The sequence below is a fragment of the Apium graveolens genome, unplaced genomic scaffold (assembly GCF_009905375.1).
Source record: "Apium graveolens cultivar Ventura unplaced genomic scaffold, ASM990537v1 ctg8340, whole genome shotgun sequence".
NCBI lineage: Eukaryota > Viridiplantae > Streptophyta > Magnoliopsida > Apiales > Apiaceae > Apium > Apium graveolens.
This window is the reverse complement of record NW_027421098.1, coordinates 1-17707: the sequence shown is the minus strand read 5'-3', so window position 1 is coordinate 17707 and position 17707 is coordinate 1. Positions and strand designations below refer to the sequence as shown.

At 33.6% G+C, this 17707-nt stretch overlaps 1 protein-coding gene across 6 annotated transcripts; it reads left to right on the top strand.

The window, feature by feature from the left end:
* The first annotated feature begins 11341 nt into the window (after positions 1 to 11341).
* Positions 11342 to 16573, top strand: LOC141704865 (uncharacterized). 6 transcript variants are annotated; one of them, XR_012568100.1, is made up of 5 exons: positions 11342 to 11791; positions 15188 to 15282; positions 15386 to 15454; positions 15642 to 16080; positions 16467 to 16564. XR_012568100.1 is itself a non-coding variant. In XM_074508023.1 (4 exons), exons 1-4 carry the CDS (start codon positions 11690 to 11692, stop codon positions 16528 to 16530), a joined length of 342 nt encoding a protein of 113 aa, XP_074364124.1. In that variant the 5' UTR covers positions 11342 to 11689; the 3' UTR covers positions 16531 to 16573. The 6 variants fall into 6 exon arrangements, 1 of the variants encoding a protein (XP_074364124.1); XR_012568099.1 differs by having other exon boundaries at positions 11342 to 11803; XR_012568103.1 differs by lacking the exon at positions 11342 to 11791 and adding an exon at positions 14917 to 14966.
* Positions 16574 to 17707: the final 1134 nt, after the last annotated feature.

Sequence of the window (17707 nt, the reverse complement as noted above, 5' to 3'; positions counted from 1 at the left end):
AATTTGTAAGTCATGAGGCAAACAGCCCAGCAAGAAAACAATTTGACACTAGTGCACCAAGGAGTTCATGATTTTTATAAAGCCAAAATCATTGCTCAAAATCCAAAGTTTACATCTAACATAAATAAATTCCACAGCTTGCTAGTGACACAGTATCATAGGTTCACAACTGTCAATAATGCGCCCCTTCCTAAGGTATCATAAACTGTGCAAAACACGCCCTAGTAAGGTATCAAAATCTAGTTCCCCAACTATACGCCATTACTAAATGTTTCATAGGTCAGAGCTCATTCGGAATTCTTATGTCTAAAATAATTACTTGATCCATAGTTGTTAAAATAAAAGCAGTGCAAAAATATTTAACAGATTTCAAAATAAAAATAAAAGTGTGAAGAGTTAACTTACCTTGACACTCACAACCACTTTAACAATTTATCACTTCACGCAGAGAAATCCAACCTTTGTAGTTATTATTAAAAACTAACATAATTAATTATCCTCATACACACTAATACACAAACCGGGCAAAAGAAAATATATATATAAAATTATATATACACAAAAAAAGAACTCTAAAACAAAAACCAGGCAAAAAATAATATATATAAAATAATATATACATAAAATAAGGACTCTAAAACAAAAACCAGGCAATAAAAACTACATATAGAGAGAGCTGCAATACAATAAAATAACATGTGTTGGAATACAAAACCAGGCAACAAAATAATATAAAAAAAAACTAAATATAATGAAATATTATACTAACAAGAATTTACTAAATGAGTTTTTAAAAATTATACAAGTCAATTAATACTATTACTACCATTTTCTAAAAACACAAATAAGTAAAAAAAATTAAATAAATAAACATGTATGTACATATACTAATAAAATATAATTAAAATTTTCTAGAATGAATAAATGATTGATCAATTTATAAAATAAAACTAACAAAAACAGAGACTTATAAAAGAGAATAAAATCATCACATATGTCATTAACATAATAATAAAAACACTAATAATAATATCTCATAAAATAAATAAACAGTTAAATATTAACAATCTTTTATAAAAATAATACACATAATTAACTATTTTTCACATTATCACGTTAACAACATAATTTAACAAAGTCATATAAAAGGAGTTAACGAGAAATATCAGATGTACATAATATTTCTTTTCACAAATCATTGTCTTTAAAATTAAAGACTACTTTTAAACAGAGTATTAAGTATTTAACAAAATATCAATGTATAATAAAATATATAAATCAACAAGCACATATATTAAGTATTAAAAATAACTTGATCATTACATAAATGAATACAGTACAACAATGAGTAACCTAAAACACACACGTTGAAAAGAAAATCTAGAGAAAAGAAAAGTATGTGAGAAAGAAGAGACTGTGCAACAAACAAATGAACTAAATTAAATCTATTTATTTACAAATCTAACGTATTGTACTCCTAAGTTAATCACCCTCCACTATTTTCAAAACTAACTCATATCTGTATTTTTAAAGTTTAACTCATATCTTATCTATTAGTAATAGATTTTGACCAAGTAAAGAAAACAACTAAATGTTTCAAATTATGTACATTTTTTCTTCTTTTTTTTAAAATAAAGCACATTAAAAATTTTACTACTTGTATATATTAAATCACTAGACTTATATAAACATATATATATTTAATAAAAAACACTGGTTTTTACATTCTACCCTCCTTAAAAAAATTTGTCCCCAAATTTTAATAAAAAAAAATCAAAGTGTAACACATAATCATTGAAAGAAATTGTTCGCCTAACTCAATCTTGCTTAGGTGTATGCTGGTCGAATAAGAGATGCCAAAGTGGCCTTATTTGTATTGTCTTTGTTACGATTTGGATCACACTTTGGACATTCAGAAATCTTATGTCCCTTCTCTCCACAACTAAAACAAATAAGCTCCAGTGTAACAACGACAATCTTTATCCAAGTGATTTTTGCCGCACCTTGAACATGTCACCTTGTTCCCTGAAGCGTTTCGAGAAAAATTTCCACCATTTCCTCGATTATTGAACTTTCTCGGGGGATCATTCTCGTTAAATCTACCTGTAGGCTCACATCTCTTCTTAGCCTTAGAGTCTTTCTTTCATTCATCTCCCACTAGCCCCCTCTCGACTATTAAAGCCTTGTTCAACACCATCTTGTAGCTGTTTAGCTCAAAAGCAGCCACATGCCTCTTAATCTCATTACGTAATCCTTCCTCAAATCTACGTGCCCTACTAATCTCGCCCGCCACCAAAGTTGGCACATACTTAGCCAAACGGGCGAATTCAGCCTCATACTCCGAGATAGTTTGCTTTTCTCCTTGTTCCAACCTTATTAAATCTCACTCCAACTTAGCTCATACCGTCCTAGGAAAATACTTGTCCTTAAATGACTCCTTAAAAGTTTCCCAAGTGTATGCTCTGGAAGCCTCTTCTTCATTATTTTCACCGCGTCTTTTCTCCATTAGCCACCAGTCGTAAGCACTTCCTTGGAGTTGGTAGCTTGCCAAATTAACCTTTTGCTCGTCCGTACTTCCTAGTAACTCAAAAATCTTCTCCATCTCGTGTAGCCACTTATCCACTTCTGAAGGATTTGTAGATCCTTCAAAAACTGGAGGAGTTAGCCTCTTAAATTCAGATATCAGACTCCTAGGTCCATTTTGCTGGTTCCCTACTAATGTCGCCAATGTGTCTGCCAATTGAGTCATCATGTGTGCACCTTCATCAGTGTTACTTCTCTGACGAGGCATGATTCCTACATAATTTATTCAGTGCTCAATCTTGGAATAACTATATAATATACAAGATTTATGTACACATATATATAAATTAAAACATATCTTATTAATAGAAACCTCAAAATGGTACAAGTTTTTGTTTTCAACCATAGAAATTCAAAACGACAGTCATCTTTATTATAGATGATTTCTAATAGATATTACTTAAGATTCACTAACAAGGACACTAATCAGATGAGTAGTTATCTGAAGGGGAGGAACTTGCTGATGGTGGATACTCATAATAACCTCCTTCCCTCAAAACATTCCCTATCACTGCAACATTCCTTCTCACTTCTACCTGCACCTGTTTTGTGAAACTCTTAACGTACTTCTTATCCCTCTTACTAACACATCTACCCCTCAATGAAGAATTGCGAAATCTTTCACATCCTCCTAACACATTTTATCGCAATACTAATAGTGGGTGTTCTGCTCTCTCTACTTTCAAGCGTGCCTCCTCTAAATCAGCTCGGAGACTTTCTATCTCCATTTCAAGGTCAGTCTTTTTAGAATGCTCATTAATGGTCTCTCCGGGATTTTCGTGAATTGATTCCTCACTATTAGAAGCATGTTCAAAGTTGTTGACAGAATCATCACTATCTGAGCTAGGGTCATAGTTTGACGATGGTAGTGGTGAACTATCAACGGGATCCTCGATGTCAGACATTTCAACCTCAACATATTCATCTGCCATCTATAAAATTCTAACACAATAAATTAATTAATATCTTTAAAATATACGTAGCAAAATTCATAACTCAAGCATTCTACAGGAAGCTAACCTAAGCTCTGAATACCAGCTGTAATACCCCAACTTTTTATACAACAACTATACTTTGATATCAAACTTTATTCATACTTAAAACAAGTCTCACATAAGCAAATAAGATTCCGAAATCCAAATCAGAAATAGTATCATATAGCTGAAATAAAGATAAATACAGTGAGACCCAGCTCTAAGATAAGACACTATCACTAAAATATTATTACAATATGCTCAAGCCAAATATATTTCCTTGTCCATTCCAGAAGTTTAGCACGAAAAAATTTGTAAGTCATGAGCGAAACAGCCCAACAAGAAAACAATTCGACACTAGTGGACCAAGGAGTTCATGATTTTTATATAGCCAAAATTATTGCTCAAAATCAAAAGTTTACATATAACATATATAAATTCCACAGTTCAACAAGGTCACAAATACCTCGTGACACAGGATCATAGGTTCACAACTGTCAATAATGCGCCCCTTACTAAGGTATCATAAACTGTGCAATGCACGCCGTATAAGGTATCAAAATCTAGTTCCGAAACTATATGCAATTACTAAATGTTTCATAGGTCAGAGCTCACTCGGAATTCTTATGTCTAAAACAATTACTTGATCCGTAGTTGTTAAAATAAAAGCAGTGCAAAAATATTTAACAGATTTCAAAATAAAAATAAAAGTGTGAAGAGTTAACTTAACTTGACACTGACAACCACTTTAACAATTTTTCACTTCACGTAGAGAAATCCAACCTATGTAGTTATTATTAAAAACAAACCTAATTAATTATCCTAATACACTCTAATACACAAACCAGACAAAAGATAATATATACATATAAAATTATATATACACAAAAAAGGACTCTAAAACAAAAACCAGGCAAAAGATAATATATATAAAATTATATATACATAAAATAAGGACTCTAAAACAAAAACCATGCAATAAAAAAAACCATGCAATAAAAAAAACCATGCAATAAAAAAAACCATGCAAAAAAATAACATATACAGAGAGCTGCAATACAAAATCAGCCAACATTATAAAATAACATGTGTTGCAATATAAAACGAGGCAACAAGATAATATAAAAAAAACTAAATATAATGAAATATTATACTAACATGAATTTACTAAATGAGTTTTTAAAAATTATACAAGTCAATTAATACTATTACTACCATTTTCTAAAAACACACATAAGTAAAAAAAAATTAAATAAATAAACATGTATGTACATATACTAATAAAATATAATTAATAATTTCTAGAATGAATAAATGATGGATCAATTTATAAAATATAACTAACAAAAAGAGAGACTTATAAAATAAAATAAAATCATCACATATGTCATTAACATAATAATAAAAATACTAATAATAATATCTCATAAAATAAATAAACAGTTACATATTAACAATCTTTTATAAAAATAATACACATAATTAACTATTTTTCACATTTATCACTTAACAACATAATTTAACAAAATCATATAAAAGGAGTTAACCTGAAATATCACATGTACATAATATTTCTTTTCACAAATCATTCTCTTTAAAATTAAAGACTACTTTTAAACAGAGGATTAAGTATTTAACAAAATATCAATGTATAATAAAATATATAAATCACACATATATTAAGTATTAAAAATAACTTGACCATTACATAAATGAATACATGACAACAATAAGTAACCTAAAATACACACGTTCAAAAGAAAATCTAGATAAAAGAAAGGTACATGAGAAAGAAGACAGCTGTGCAAGAAATAAATGAACTAAATTACATCTATTTATTTACAAAGCTAACGTACTGTACTCCTAAGTTCCTAAGTTAATGTCACCCTCCACTATTTTCAAAACTAAATCATATCTGTATTTTTAATGTTTAACTCATATCTTATCTATTAGTAACAGGTTTTGACCAAATAAAGAAAACAACTAAACGTTTAAAATTATGTACATTTTTTCATTTCTTTTTTTTTAAATAAAGCACATTAACATTTTTACTACTTGTATATATTAAATCACTAGACTTACATAAACATATATATTTATTAAAAAAAACTGGTTTTTACAGACTCTGTTAGCGGCTCTAAACACCTTGTTTTCATCTGACATTTTTATGGTAGCTAGGTCTCTGATTCAACTAAGTCTCCACCTAATTTCACGCTAACAAACCTATTTATGAATTTATTAAAAATCTGGAGGCGAACAGAGTTTCTGTGGAGTCGAGCTGCCAAGATGTTGTTATGTGTTTTTATATGTTTAATTGTTTAAAAAACTTTTGTTTGCACTTGATATTAAATGAGAATGAATATATTTGATAAATGGTTGATTTCAATTATTATAATTTTAGTAAGGTATAAGCACACATCATTATTACTTGAGTGGTTATGTACTTTTGAGTATATATAGGGATGTGTTTGAGATGACTTATGTGATTGATTAGTTTTAACGCTGTTCTTTGTGATTTTATGCGTGTTATTAATTTTAGAATTGTAAATATTCTGGTAAGGTTTATGTGTCTTTTTCTAGGCCCTATGTTACTACTTTAAACATGACATTTGTTCATGAAATCTTTATAGTAGATTGGAGTAATGTTCATGTGTGTTTCATAAAAATTTCATGTAAAAGCAATAAATTTCCAATTTAAAAAATCACAGAGTGAGGACTATTTGAACCATTGTCTACTTTCTTTCTTTATTAGTGCATAGTATAATTTTATATTTGCCTAATTGTATATAACTGATAAATGAATTCTTGTCGTGATGGTAGCTATCTCACATGAAGCCCATGTTTACACTTGATGCTCTAAAAGGCCCTCTTAAGCGTGGATTGGACACTTATCATGCCAAGTACATTATGACCAGTTCTGTTGAGCCCATTTATCACGTTTTTTTTGGTGGTATGATCTTCTCTTATCTTTTTGCTCTTCCCGAGGAGCGTAGGCATCTTGAGCATCAGCAGCATGCCAAGGAAGGCGGCCATTGATTGCTCGATTCAGGTATGGGTTGAGTGGTTTTTATTTGGGGTTTTTGTTTTTGTTTTTGTTTCGAGATTGGATTATGATGTAAACTTATTGATTTGATGTGATTCTGTTTTTTATTGTGTTTTACGAGTGTATTGTGATGTGTAGAGTGTAGGAGTTGATAAGGGTATAATTTGGGGGAGGAAACCTGATTATTTTGATGTGTCTGTGATTGCGGGTTTCTTAAAGTTTGATTTGTTTCATTTATTTATAATTTGTGTTTCTGGTGCTATTTTTGGTTGTGTTTTGTGATTGGATTGAGATGTGTACACTGTCCGAGTTGATAAGGGTATAATTTGGGAATAAAAGGAAAACCGGATTAATTTTCTGTTGTTGTAATTGCTTGTTTGATGTGTAGGATAATGTTACAATGTTGGTTGGTTTGGTGGGATGAACTGCAGTGAAATTAGGGAAAATGCAGAAATGATATTTTTTTACAATGAGTTTGTGAAGGAAATGAGTAGGAAGGAGGAATGATAAATGTTATGTATTGGGTACTTGGTCATTTGTGTTTGTATTTGTTTTTGTTGTGTTTTGAGATTGGATTCTAATGTGTCGAATGTAGGAGTTGATAAGGGTAGGATTCGGGGGGAGGAAACCCGATTAATATGATGTGATTGTGATTGCGGATATGTGGAAGTATGATTTATCACATTTCTTTTGATTTGTATTGCTCTTATTGGTTTATGTTGTGTTTTGTGAGTTGATTGAGTTATGTAGAATTTAGGAGTTGATTAGGTTAGATAGAATTGGAGAGGAAAAACTGAATAATTTTCTGTTCATGTAGTTTTCTGTGTAGGATAAAGTTAGCCACTTCGAATTGATGGTTGGTTTGGGGGGAAAAATTGAGTGAAATCGGGAAAATGCAGGAAATGATTTTTGTGAAGGAAATGAGTAGGAAGGAGAAATGATATATGTTATGTATTCAGTACCTGGTCATTATTATTTGTTTTTGTTTGCATTTTGTGGATTATTTGATATGTGTTTCGTGTTGGTTTAAGCTTGCTTTGAATTGTTTGGTTGATGTAGACTACAAAGTTAGCCACTTTAAATTCATGGTTCGTTTGGTTGTAAGAAGTGCAACAAGATAGTAATGAAATGAAAATGTGTTAACAAAATTGAATGTGGATGTGAGAGGGAATAAAATGAAATGAAAATTGGTCCATGTTTTTTTATTAATCTCAACTGTTAAGAGCAAGTTTCTTTAATATGGTTCCAATTTTAAGGCTTAGCTGAGCATTTTTCCTTTTCTGTCCTAACATCAACTTGTTTACAATTGTTGTTACTGTTTTCAATACTGCCATCAATCATGAGTTTTATATCTGTACCGTTGAATCATCAAAAATATTATTTAAAAAAATTATATGGTTCGTCGCGAACAAATCTGATTTGTAGGAGTTGGACCTTTCCTAGATTTGTTCTAATCTTGTAATTTTTTCATATGACTAAATTGATATATTTTAACATATGTACGGTTGTATCGTTGAAAAAATCTTTTAAAAAATTATCTAGTTAATCAGGAGCAAATTATGTGTTTTGGGAGTTACACTTTTCCTAGAAATTTGAATTCCTCAAATACATGATGAATTTAATTTTTTTTTTTTTTGTAATTTTTGCCGATGGCTAATATCCATATATATTAACGACCGTATATCATCGAAAAAATAGTTTAAAAAAAATTTCTAGATTAATCATGAACAAATCTAGGGAGTTAGATTTTTCTAGATTTTTCTGTTCCCCATCATGCAAGATGAATTTGAAACTTTTTTATAATTTTTTTGATGACTAAAATTGATTCATCTTACTATATTTACGTCAGATCATCGAAAATAATGATTTAAAAAAATCATCTAGTTAATCGGGAATACATCTCACGTTTGGAAGTTGGACTTTTCCTAGATTTTTCTATTCCTATCATGCAAGATTAATTAATTTTGTTTTTGTAATTTTTCATGATTACTAAAATTAATATATCTTAACATTCTTATTATCGAAAAAATCATTTAAAAGAATTATCTGGTTAATCGAGAAAAAATCTCATATGTGGGAGTTCGACCTTTCCTAGAATTTTCTAATACCGTTTATGCAAGGTGAATTTGAATTTATTTTTAATATTTTCTTCTAACTAAATTTGATATTTTAAAACCTGTGTGGTTGGATCGTCGAATAAATTGTTTAAAAATTTATCTAGTCAATCATGAATAAATCATGTGTTTTGGAGTTAGACTTTTCCTAGATTTTTCTATTGCTTTCATGCAGGATGAATTTGATTTTTTTTTTAATTTTTCCTTATGGCTCAAATCGATATCTTTACACATGTATGGTTGGTTCATCGAATAAATCATTTTAAAAAGATTTAGTAATCAGGAACAAATCCGGCATTTTGGAGTGACACTTATCCAAAAAATTTCTATTCTTGTCATGCAAGATGGATTTATTTATTTTTATAAGATTTCTAAAATCGAAATATCTTAACATCCGTATAATTCGATCGGCGAGAAAATCGTTTAAAAGATTTATCCAGTGAATCGGGAACAAATCCCCGGAGTTAAACTTTTCCTAGATTTTTCTATTCTCTGTCATGCAAGATGAATTTAAAACTTTTTACAATTTTTTTGATAACTAAAATCGATATATCTTAACATCTTTATGGCCGGATCATCGAGAAAATCGTTAAAAAAAATAATCTGGTTATTCGAGAAAAATCACATGTTTGGGACTTGAACTTTCACTACGTCATAAACGGCCTTCTACCACATAATTACATGATTTTTCCGTAGATAATGTTGCAGTAGTATATGATAATGTACCATACTGCAACATGTTTTAATTATGTTAGCATAGGTCTCGTAAAGTGTTGCCAATACATATATTAATAAAAAAAATCAATTTTTATTAAAAAATAAATAAGTAAATGTTGATGTGGCAGAGCTGGGTCCCCATACTACTGACGTGGCAGGTGGTCCCTGCTGACGTGGCAGGTTAGTTACCACATGTGGGTCCCACCTTGCTGACGTAGCAGGTGGACCCCTGCTGACGTGGCAGGTTCCCCATGTGGGCCCCACTCTGCTGATGTGGCAGGGGCCTTGCTGATGTGGCGGGTGGGTCCCCCATGTGGGCCCCACCCTGCTTACGTGGCAGTGGGTCCCTGTTGACGTGACAGGTGGGTCACACGTGGGCCCCACCCTGCTGACGTGGCAGGGGCCTGCCTCACCCTGTTGACGTGGCAGGGGGATCCTGCTGATGTGTCAAGGGTCCCCCATGTGGGCCCCACTCAAGGATTTGAACCCAAGACCTCCTACAGAACAAAGTTGAGTGCAAACCACTACACCAAGGAGGACAATGTGTTTTATTCCACATTATTTAAATATACCCTTATAGAAATAATTCATTTCTACTTAAAGTAATGGCTCTTTTAACTCCTTTAATTTTTTTAAAATAAAATTTTCGACGATCCGTTCGTACGGATGTTAAAAACAATCGATTTTAGGTGTGTACCATCATTATTATAATTTTTTTATATTTATTTTACAAGATTTTATATCAGTCAAAGTAGTCAAAATAGACCAAACTTTGTTTGCGCTACTGTCCCGAATGAAGTATCGATGCTTTTAAAATAAAATTTCGACGATCCGTCTGTACGGATGTTAAAATCAATCGATTTTAGGCATGTACCATCATTATTATGTTTTTTATATTTATTTTGCGAGATTTTATATCAGTCAAAGCAGTCATAATAGACCAAGGCCTGTTTGCGCTGCTGTCCCGAATGAAGTATCGATGCTTTTAAAATAAAATTTCGACGATCCGTCCGTACGGATGTTAAAAACAATCGATTTTAGGCGCGTAACATCATTATTAGGTTTTCATATTTATTTTGCGAGATTTTATATCAGTCAAAACAGTCATAATAGGCCAAAGCCTGTTTGCGCTACTGTCCTGAATGAAGTATATATGCATTTAAAATAAAATTTCGATGATCCGTCCGTACGGATGTTAAAAATAATTTATTTTAGGGGTGTACCATCATTATTAGGTTTTTTATATTTATTTTGCGAGATTTTATATCAGTCAATGCAGTCATAATAGACCAAGACCAAGGCATGTTTGCTCTACTGTCCCGAATGAAGTATTGATGCTTTTAAAATAAAATTTCGACGATTCGTCTGTACGGATGTTAAAAACAATCGATTTTTGGCGCGTACCATCATTATTAAGTTTTTTTATATTTATTTTGCGAGATTTTATATCAGTCAAAGCAGTCTGAATAGACCAAGCCCATTTTGCGCTACTATCTATTTTAGGGGTGTACCATCATTATCATAATATAACAGTCAAAATAGACTAACCTCCAAAGTGCACTATTTTTTAAATCTGTTATTGATTTTGATTTTAATTATGATATTAATTTTGATTTATGAAAATATCAATAGATATGACAACTTTTTTTCTTTCATGTTTTCTTTTTAAACAAAATATAATATGTTTAAAAAAACTTATACTTTTTAAAATTGTAAGAATAAAAGTAAATTTATATATTTAGATGAAAAATGGAAGATATTCATTTTATTTACATGTAAGTAGGGATTTCTAAACATATTAAAAATAAATTAATAAATAACATTTTTATGAGCTTTGATTTTTTTTTCTTACTCAAGCAAAAATGATACATACTCGGACTTTAACATCAAAATCAAAATCTAACAAAAAAACCTAATCCAACGGTTCTAAGATGTGCCAGCTCATCGATCCGTGTGAAACAAACAGATCTTGTGGTATATACACATTCACAAATCAATCTATCTCTCTCTCTCTTTTCCCCTAATTCTCAAACCCTAAATTCCCAAAGCAGCAAAGAAGTCCGCCGAGAAGAAGATAGTAGCCAAGAAAACTCAGGCGGAGAAGACCAAGGACAAAACCTGGAGTTTCGAGGAGCTATACGCAAAGGCAAGTTCGAGTTCCAGGACCTTTGGTGGTGGCATCAGCGAATTCTAGTAGCTCAAATGGAAAATCTGGAAACCCAAACGCTACGGTGTTGATAGAGAGTACTTTAAAGGAAATGAGAGATGTTGCTCCGATGAGCGATGCGGACTCTAAGACTACAGGTCTAAGCATTCCGAGACGGAGCAGCGGAGACAAAGCAAGATTAACGAGAAGCAAGGTTCTTTTTAAGGTGTCATTTTGTTACTTTTTTCGTATTGATGATTGTGTTTTTATGGTAATTTGAATTGTGATTTAATTCCTGGATTATAAAGAGGTTTAGGTAATTGTAATCTCACCTTTGGTGTTCTACATGTTTCTTACTTTACTTTTCTACAATCTTCCCCCATCCAACTATTAGACGAACGTCGATTGATGATGTTGGAAATATAAAGCTTAATGTATGAAAGAATCAAACTGATTGAGCGTGAACTCGATTTTGTATTACTGCAAGAAGATAGATACACACATACAGACTTAGTTATTAAACAGAAAATGCAAGTCCTACCTTTTATCTAAACTGGAAGATGTGGTTTGCTACAAAATAGCACCACCTCCCTATTATTTGCTACCATTTATTGCTTCATATGAGCCAAACACCCGAAAATTCTCAAATGTTCAAGATGAGGCTTTGTTCCATGCCACGCTTCATAAGGTGTTTCTTTTGAGAGTGCCCGAGTTGGTACCCTGTTTAGAACATAAATGGCGTGTCTGAGTGCCTCTCCCCAGAAGTAAGATGGGAGACTTCTTTCCTTCAGTAGGCTTCGAGTCATGGCCAAAACAGTCCTATTCCGGCGTTCAACGACGTCGTTTTGCTGTGGCGAGTAAGGTGTAGTGAGATGTCGCATGATTCCATTGTCTTTACAGAATGAAGTGAACTCGTGAGAGTTAAACTCTCCCCCCCTATCTGTGCGTAGCACTTGAATTCTCTGCGTTCTGTTCTTTTCCACCATTGTTTTGAATCTCTTGAAGGCACCAAATTCTTCGTCCTTCGATTTTAAAGTAAACACCCACATCATCCGTGTGTGGTCATCTACCAGCAAAAAAAAGAATCTGCTTTCACTCTGTGTTGGCGGTGCAATTAGCCCGCATAAATCTCCGTGAATGAGTTGTAGAGCTTCCTTAGCAGTAAAATTTGATTGCGTAGGAAACGGTTGTCGTGTTTGCTTAGACAGAAGACAACCGTTGCACACCTTCTTGGGTTGAACCAGTGGTGGCAAACCAAGTGCCATTTTGTTGCTGCACATGAATTGAATCGCCTGGAAATTGACATGCCCAAGTCGAGCATGCCACAGCCACGAAGCCTCCTCCGTTTTACTCAACGGTCACATGCCACTGGCTTCCTTGATATTAATTTATATAGACGATTGAGAGACCTTGTAACCTTCATTAACAGCTTTCCATCCTTCTCGTACACTCGCAAAAATTCTCCATCCAAAATTACCTTCATCCCTATTTCAGACAGCCTTCCCAAACTAATTATATTATTACGTAAAGTGGGGATAAAGTATACCTCATTCAGTATTTTCTCTTCGCCATTTTTGCACTGGAACGCCACACTCCCTTTTCCTTCAATTGTCACGGTGGATCCATCACCAATTTTCACACGTCCAGTTACAGTTTTGTTTAGCTCCTTAAACTTCGATCTTTGCCCCGTCATATGGGTTGTTTCCCCGCTATCCAGATACCAGACGTCAGAGTCTTCTCCACCTTTTGTCTCACTAGCAGTTCCAATACCTTTAGTGCCCGAGAACATGTTGTCTTCATTGAGCATTACTGTATCCTCCTTGACCTCTCCAACCTTAACTAATAACAAAGTGGGCTCATCATGATCTGTGTCAGGTTCACCTCAGGTTTATTATCCCTGTCTCTTTTGGGCTTTCGACATTCAGCCGCGTAATGGCCATACACCCCACAGTTGAAGCCCCGTATCTTGCTTCGGTGACGGTTACCTCGCACCCACTCTCTTCCTCGCGTTTTACCACTGTTTCGAGCCCCATCTCTCTAGCATTTAAGCCATTCCTCTCTGGTGAGCAAAAGCTGGCCTTCAGTTTGCTCCCGTTTTCTCCACTCATCCTCTGTTAGCAGCAGCTTTCCCTCGTTGACATCAACTTGTCCATGGATTCTTTCCTCATGGGCCTTCAAAGACCCGATCACTTCTTCCACTGTGAGTTCCTCCAAATTTCCAAATTGTTCAATAGCAGAAGCGATTTGTAAAAATTTGGATGGGACTGCTCGCAGTAGTTTATTCACAACATAAGTCTCCTCAATCTTCTCTCCCAAAGCCCGAATATTTGTAACCAATCCGTTCAATTTCATGTAAAATTCATCGATCTGCTCTGTCTCCTTCATATTTAAAGCTTCAAATTGCCCTTTCAGTGTCTGAACCTTGGCCTTTTTGACCTTGTCTGCGCCTTGACATACTGTTCTGATAGCCTCCCAAGTTTCCTTCACGGTTTGCTTCTCGGCAAGAGTCAACATCAAATCCTCCTGGATGCCCTGATAGATCACAGCCATCGCTCGTTTGTCAATTTTCGTGTCGATTGCTGCCTTAGGATCCTTACGCTCAATTGCTTCCCACACCCCGTGAGCCTGCATAAAGACTTTCATTTTCATGGCCCACGCGGTGTAGTTCGTTTTCGTGAGCATAGGGTAACTGAGACCAATTGAAGCCTCTTTGTTTTTCCCCGTCTCCATTCACGCCAAGTGCAGCAGTGTCTAATGAGTGTTGAATTGTGGCTCTGAGACCACAATGTTGGAAATATAAAGCTTAATGTATAAAAGAATCAAACTGATTGAGCGTGAACTCGATTTTGTATTATTGCAAGAAGATAGATACACACATACAGACTTAGTTATTAAACAGAAAATGCAAGTCCTACCTTTTATCTAAACTGGAAGATGTGGTTTGCTACAAAATAGCACCACCTCCCTATTATTTCTCTAACTCTCTGAACGACTACTTCTACAGCTATAAACACGTAGCTGACTTATTCAAACATAAATAGAACCACACTAGTTTAGATTATCCAAACAACAGATGATACCTTTCACCTTACTCTGGAATTCAAATCTTGGTTTGATCACCGTTAATATACTTGGTTTCGCAAACAAGACACTTTGATCTGACTTTAGTTATAGGTGTATAGTATACATTCACCTTATGTACCATCCTATAGCTTCTGCAGGCATTCATCAAATCAAGTGAAAAATTAGAACTTGATCACATCTGGTTCTACATATAATTTTAATTAGCCAACATCAAGAATCAAGATTAAATATGGGTATTTGTTGTGTTTCTTCTTCTTCTTCTTCTGTCAATCAGACTCCATATTCCACAAGCCACATCAGCTCAGGTACCACACAGTTATTCTCTCTGACTTTCTTTTGGCTAATCCATACATGTCTGATGATTCTTATAACAATCTCATAATTATGTAACTCTCGTTTAGTTGTAAAGTCTCTGTCTTTTTTACTTTGGTGTTGATCTTGATCATATTTGGAAGTATTATATTCTAGTTGATGATGATTAGATTCCGTGGATTTTTCTTGATTTGCTGTAAATTTTATATTTTAGGAGGTATATCACAGACAATCAGCAACACAACATCTTCAGGAGGCAGCAATGTTTCTGGGAATAGCCAGTTCTCGGCATCAAGTGGAGGGTCAGAGGTGTGTCCTAGTGGTCAGATATTGCCAACTCCTAATTTGAAGGTGTTCACTTAGGCAGAACTAAAGATTGCAAGTTAAATCACTTCTTCCACTTCTGCAACAGTATCAACGAGAGCGTCTTTGGGGAAACAGCTGCTGGAATATCAGTTAAAGAAATACGTCGTCGAGATCCGTATGATTACATTCTTGTTTTTGTTACTACATTATACTCCCTCTGTCCCATCTTAACTGATGTTTGACTCTCTGATACACATATTAAGGTGACAAAAGGTGAAAATTAATTAAGATGAGGCGGAGGGAGTATCTAGTACTGATCTTGTCCAGCCCACTAATAGTCATAATATGCAATTTCCGGTTAGATCTTTCTCGTTGCCAGAATTTAGGGACGAGGTTCAAGAAGTTGTCAGGCCAATCCTCAATGCTTACTATAAAGCAAGTCTTACGTTCTTATTAGAAGTTGGGTAGATATTCACATTCTGTCAGATTTGTAATCTTGGGTGCACTTATGTAATATTTGTTCCCTTAAAAAATAAATAAATGTAATATTTGTTTTTATATATAAAGTGGATAAGGACTGCATTTCTAACATTAATTAGCAACTTTTGCCCTTAATTTTATTCATATATTATTATATCTGTAAAAGCACATGTCTGGACATGTGTATATCATACTCATAGTGAACTTTACTTAAAGGGAGATTTCAAATTTCTGAAGAAGTATTGTATCCCTGAAGTAATTGAACCGTGTAGTGCAGAACACAAGGCTTATGCAAGCCAAAATATTGTAGTTGATAACAAGGTAAAATAGACCAAATCCAGATGGATTCTCTTGCTTCGGATGATAGTGTTTTCTTTTCATGTGGTCTGATTTACTTGGTAAATCTTGAGCAGTTTTTTTTAAAATGGTCAAATCTTTTGGGTTTTTTATTTCTGCATTATTTACATGTCTTTATTCTGAGTTGCGTAATCATTTCTTATCTTAGCTGAATACATACGTGAAATTTATGTGATGTAATACTTCTATGAATAAAGCATGAGTATTGTTTTCACACCTTTCTCATCCAAATCTTGTTAAACTGGTGGGACAATCTCATTGTCTTCTATACTACAAGAAAGGCAGTAGTAAGTCGGCCTTTGTGTCTTTAACCAGAGTCTGACAATCTCATTGTCTTCTATACTGAGCAGGAGGATGCTCTGTGATGCCACTTCCATGGGAAATACGCTTAAAGATTTTGATTGGAGCTGCTAGAGGTCTAACATTCTTACACGCAGCAGAAAAAAAGTCAACAGGGGCATAGCCAGTAAAACCAATTACTCGGTTCAAAAAGTCAAAATAAATTCAAGTATATTTAAATAATTAATATATAGATATAATTGCAAGACAAATTGTAATATTAATAATATATAACTAAGTACAATCAATTCCATAATTATATTACAAGCAACAGAATGACAAGTTCAAATTAGGAGAGTGACTGCATAATAACATCCATTATATTTCATTTATCTTGCGAATAGAGTATTTGCTAAGCAAGTTACTTTATTAGCATAAATAGATCAATTTGTCTGGGAATCCTGATTACTTTAGATTGTGACCTTTTGCAATATTGAATATTAGAATCCTGATTAGTTTTTTTACAGTCATTTACCTAACTATTTTTTTTCCGATAGTTCGTATAGTTTGCGTATTATTGATTTATGTCATACAACATAGCTAATCAAGTCAGGAACTAATGTCGGTAATCAATTTCAGCATTGTAAGCAGGAATTCAGCGTGGATTGGATCCTGATTCTGATAATCTATCAATTATTATTGAGTCGCTTAGTTTGGCAGCGGAACTGAAAGAGAGTATTGCATTAGAAAAGGAAAGGATGAGAGTTGTGACTAATAAAAGCCAAGGGGATATAGATCTTACTAACCAGCTGGTTCGTGGCAGAGCAGTAACAAGATTCTACAGAAATGGGTAAAATGGACGTCAAATTTGTTAGCACAGCTGAAGAATCTGAAATATGTGCTCTCTCTTTTCCGTGTTGCTAAAGTAGCTTCCAGATTAATTAGTTAAGTTAATTGTGATTCGTGTATAATAGACTTGTAATGTTTGTAGATTAGTAGATTAGTTCATCAGTACCGGTGTTATTGTATTGTGATTTTGTTGACTTTGATTGGAAAAAAGTTCTATATAGAACTGGGATTTAATGTATGCAGAAAGTATATTTCAATTTTTGTCCATTGTTACTGTGTTGCAATAGATATTAAAAATGTTGCAAATAGGTACTAAAAATTGTTGCAAAAGGGCCATGTGTCAAGCAGGACCCACATGTCAGTGGGCCCCACATGCCAGTGGGCCCCACCTGTCAGTATCCAACATGTCAGTGGGCCCCACATTTGTCACGTTGCAAATGTCACGTGGCAGTCCACGTGCAGT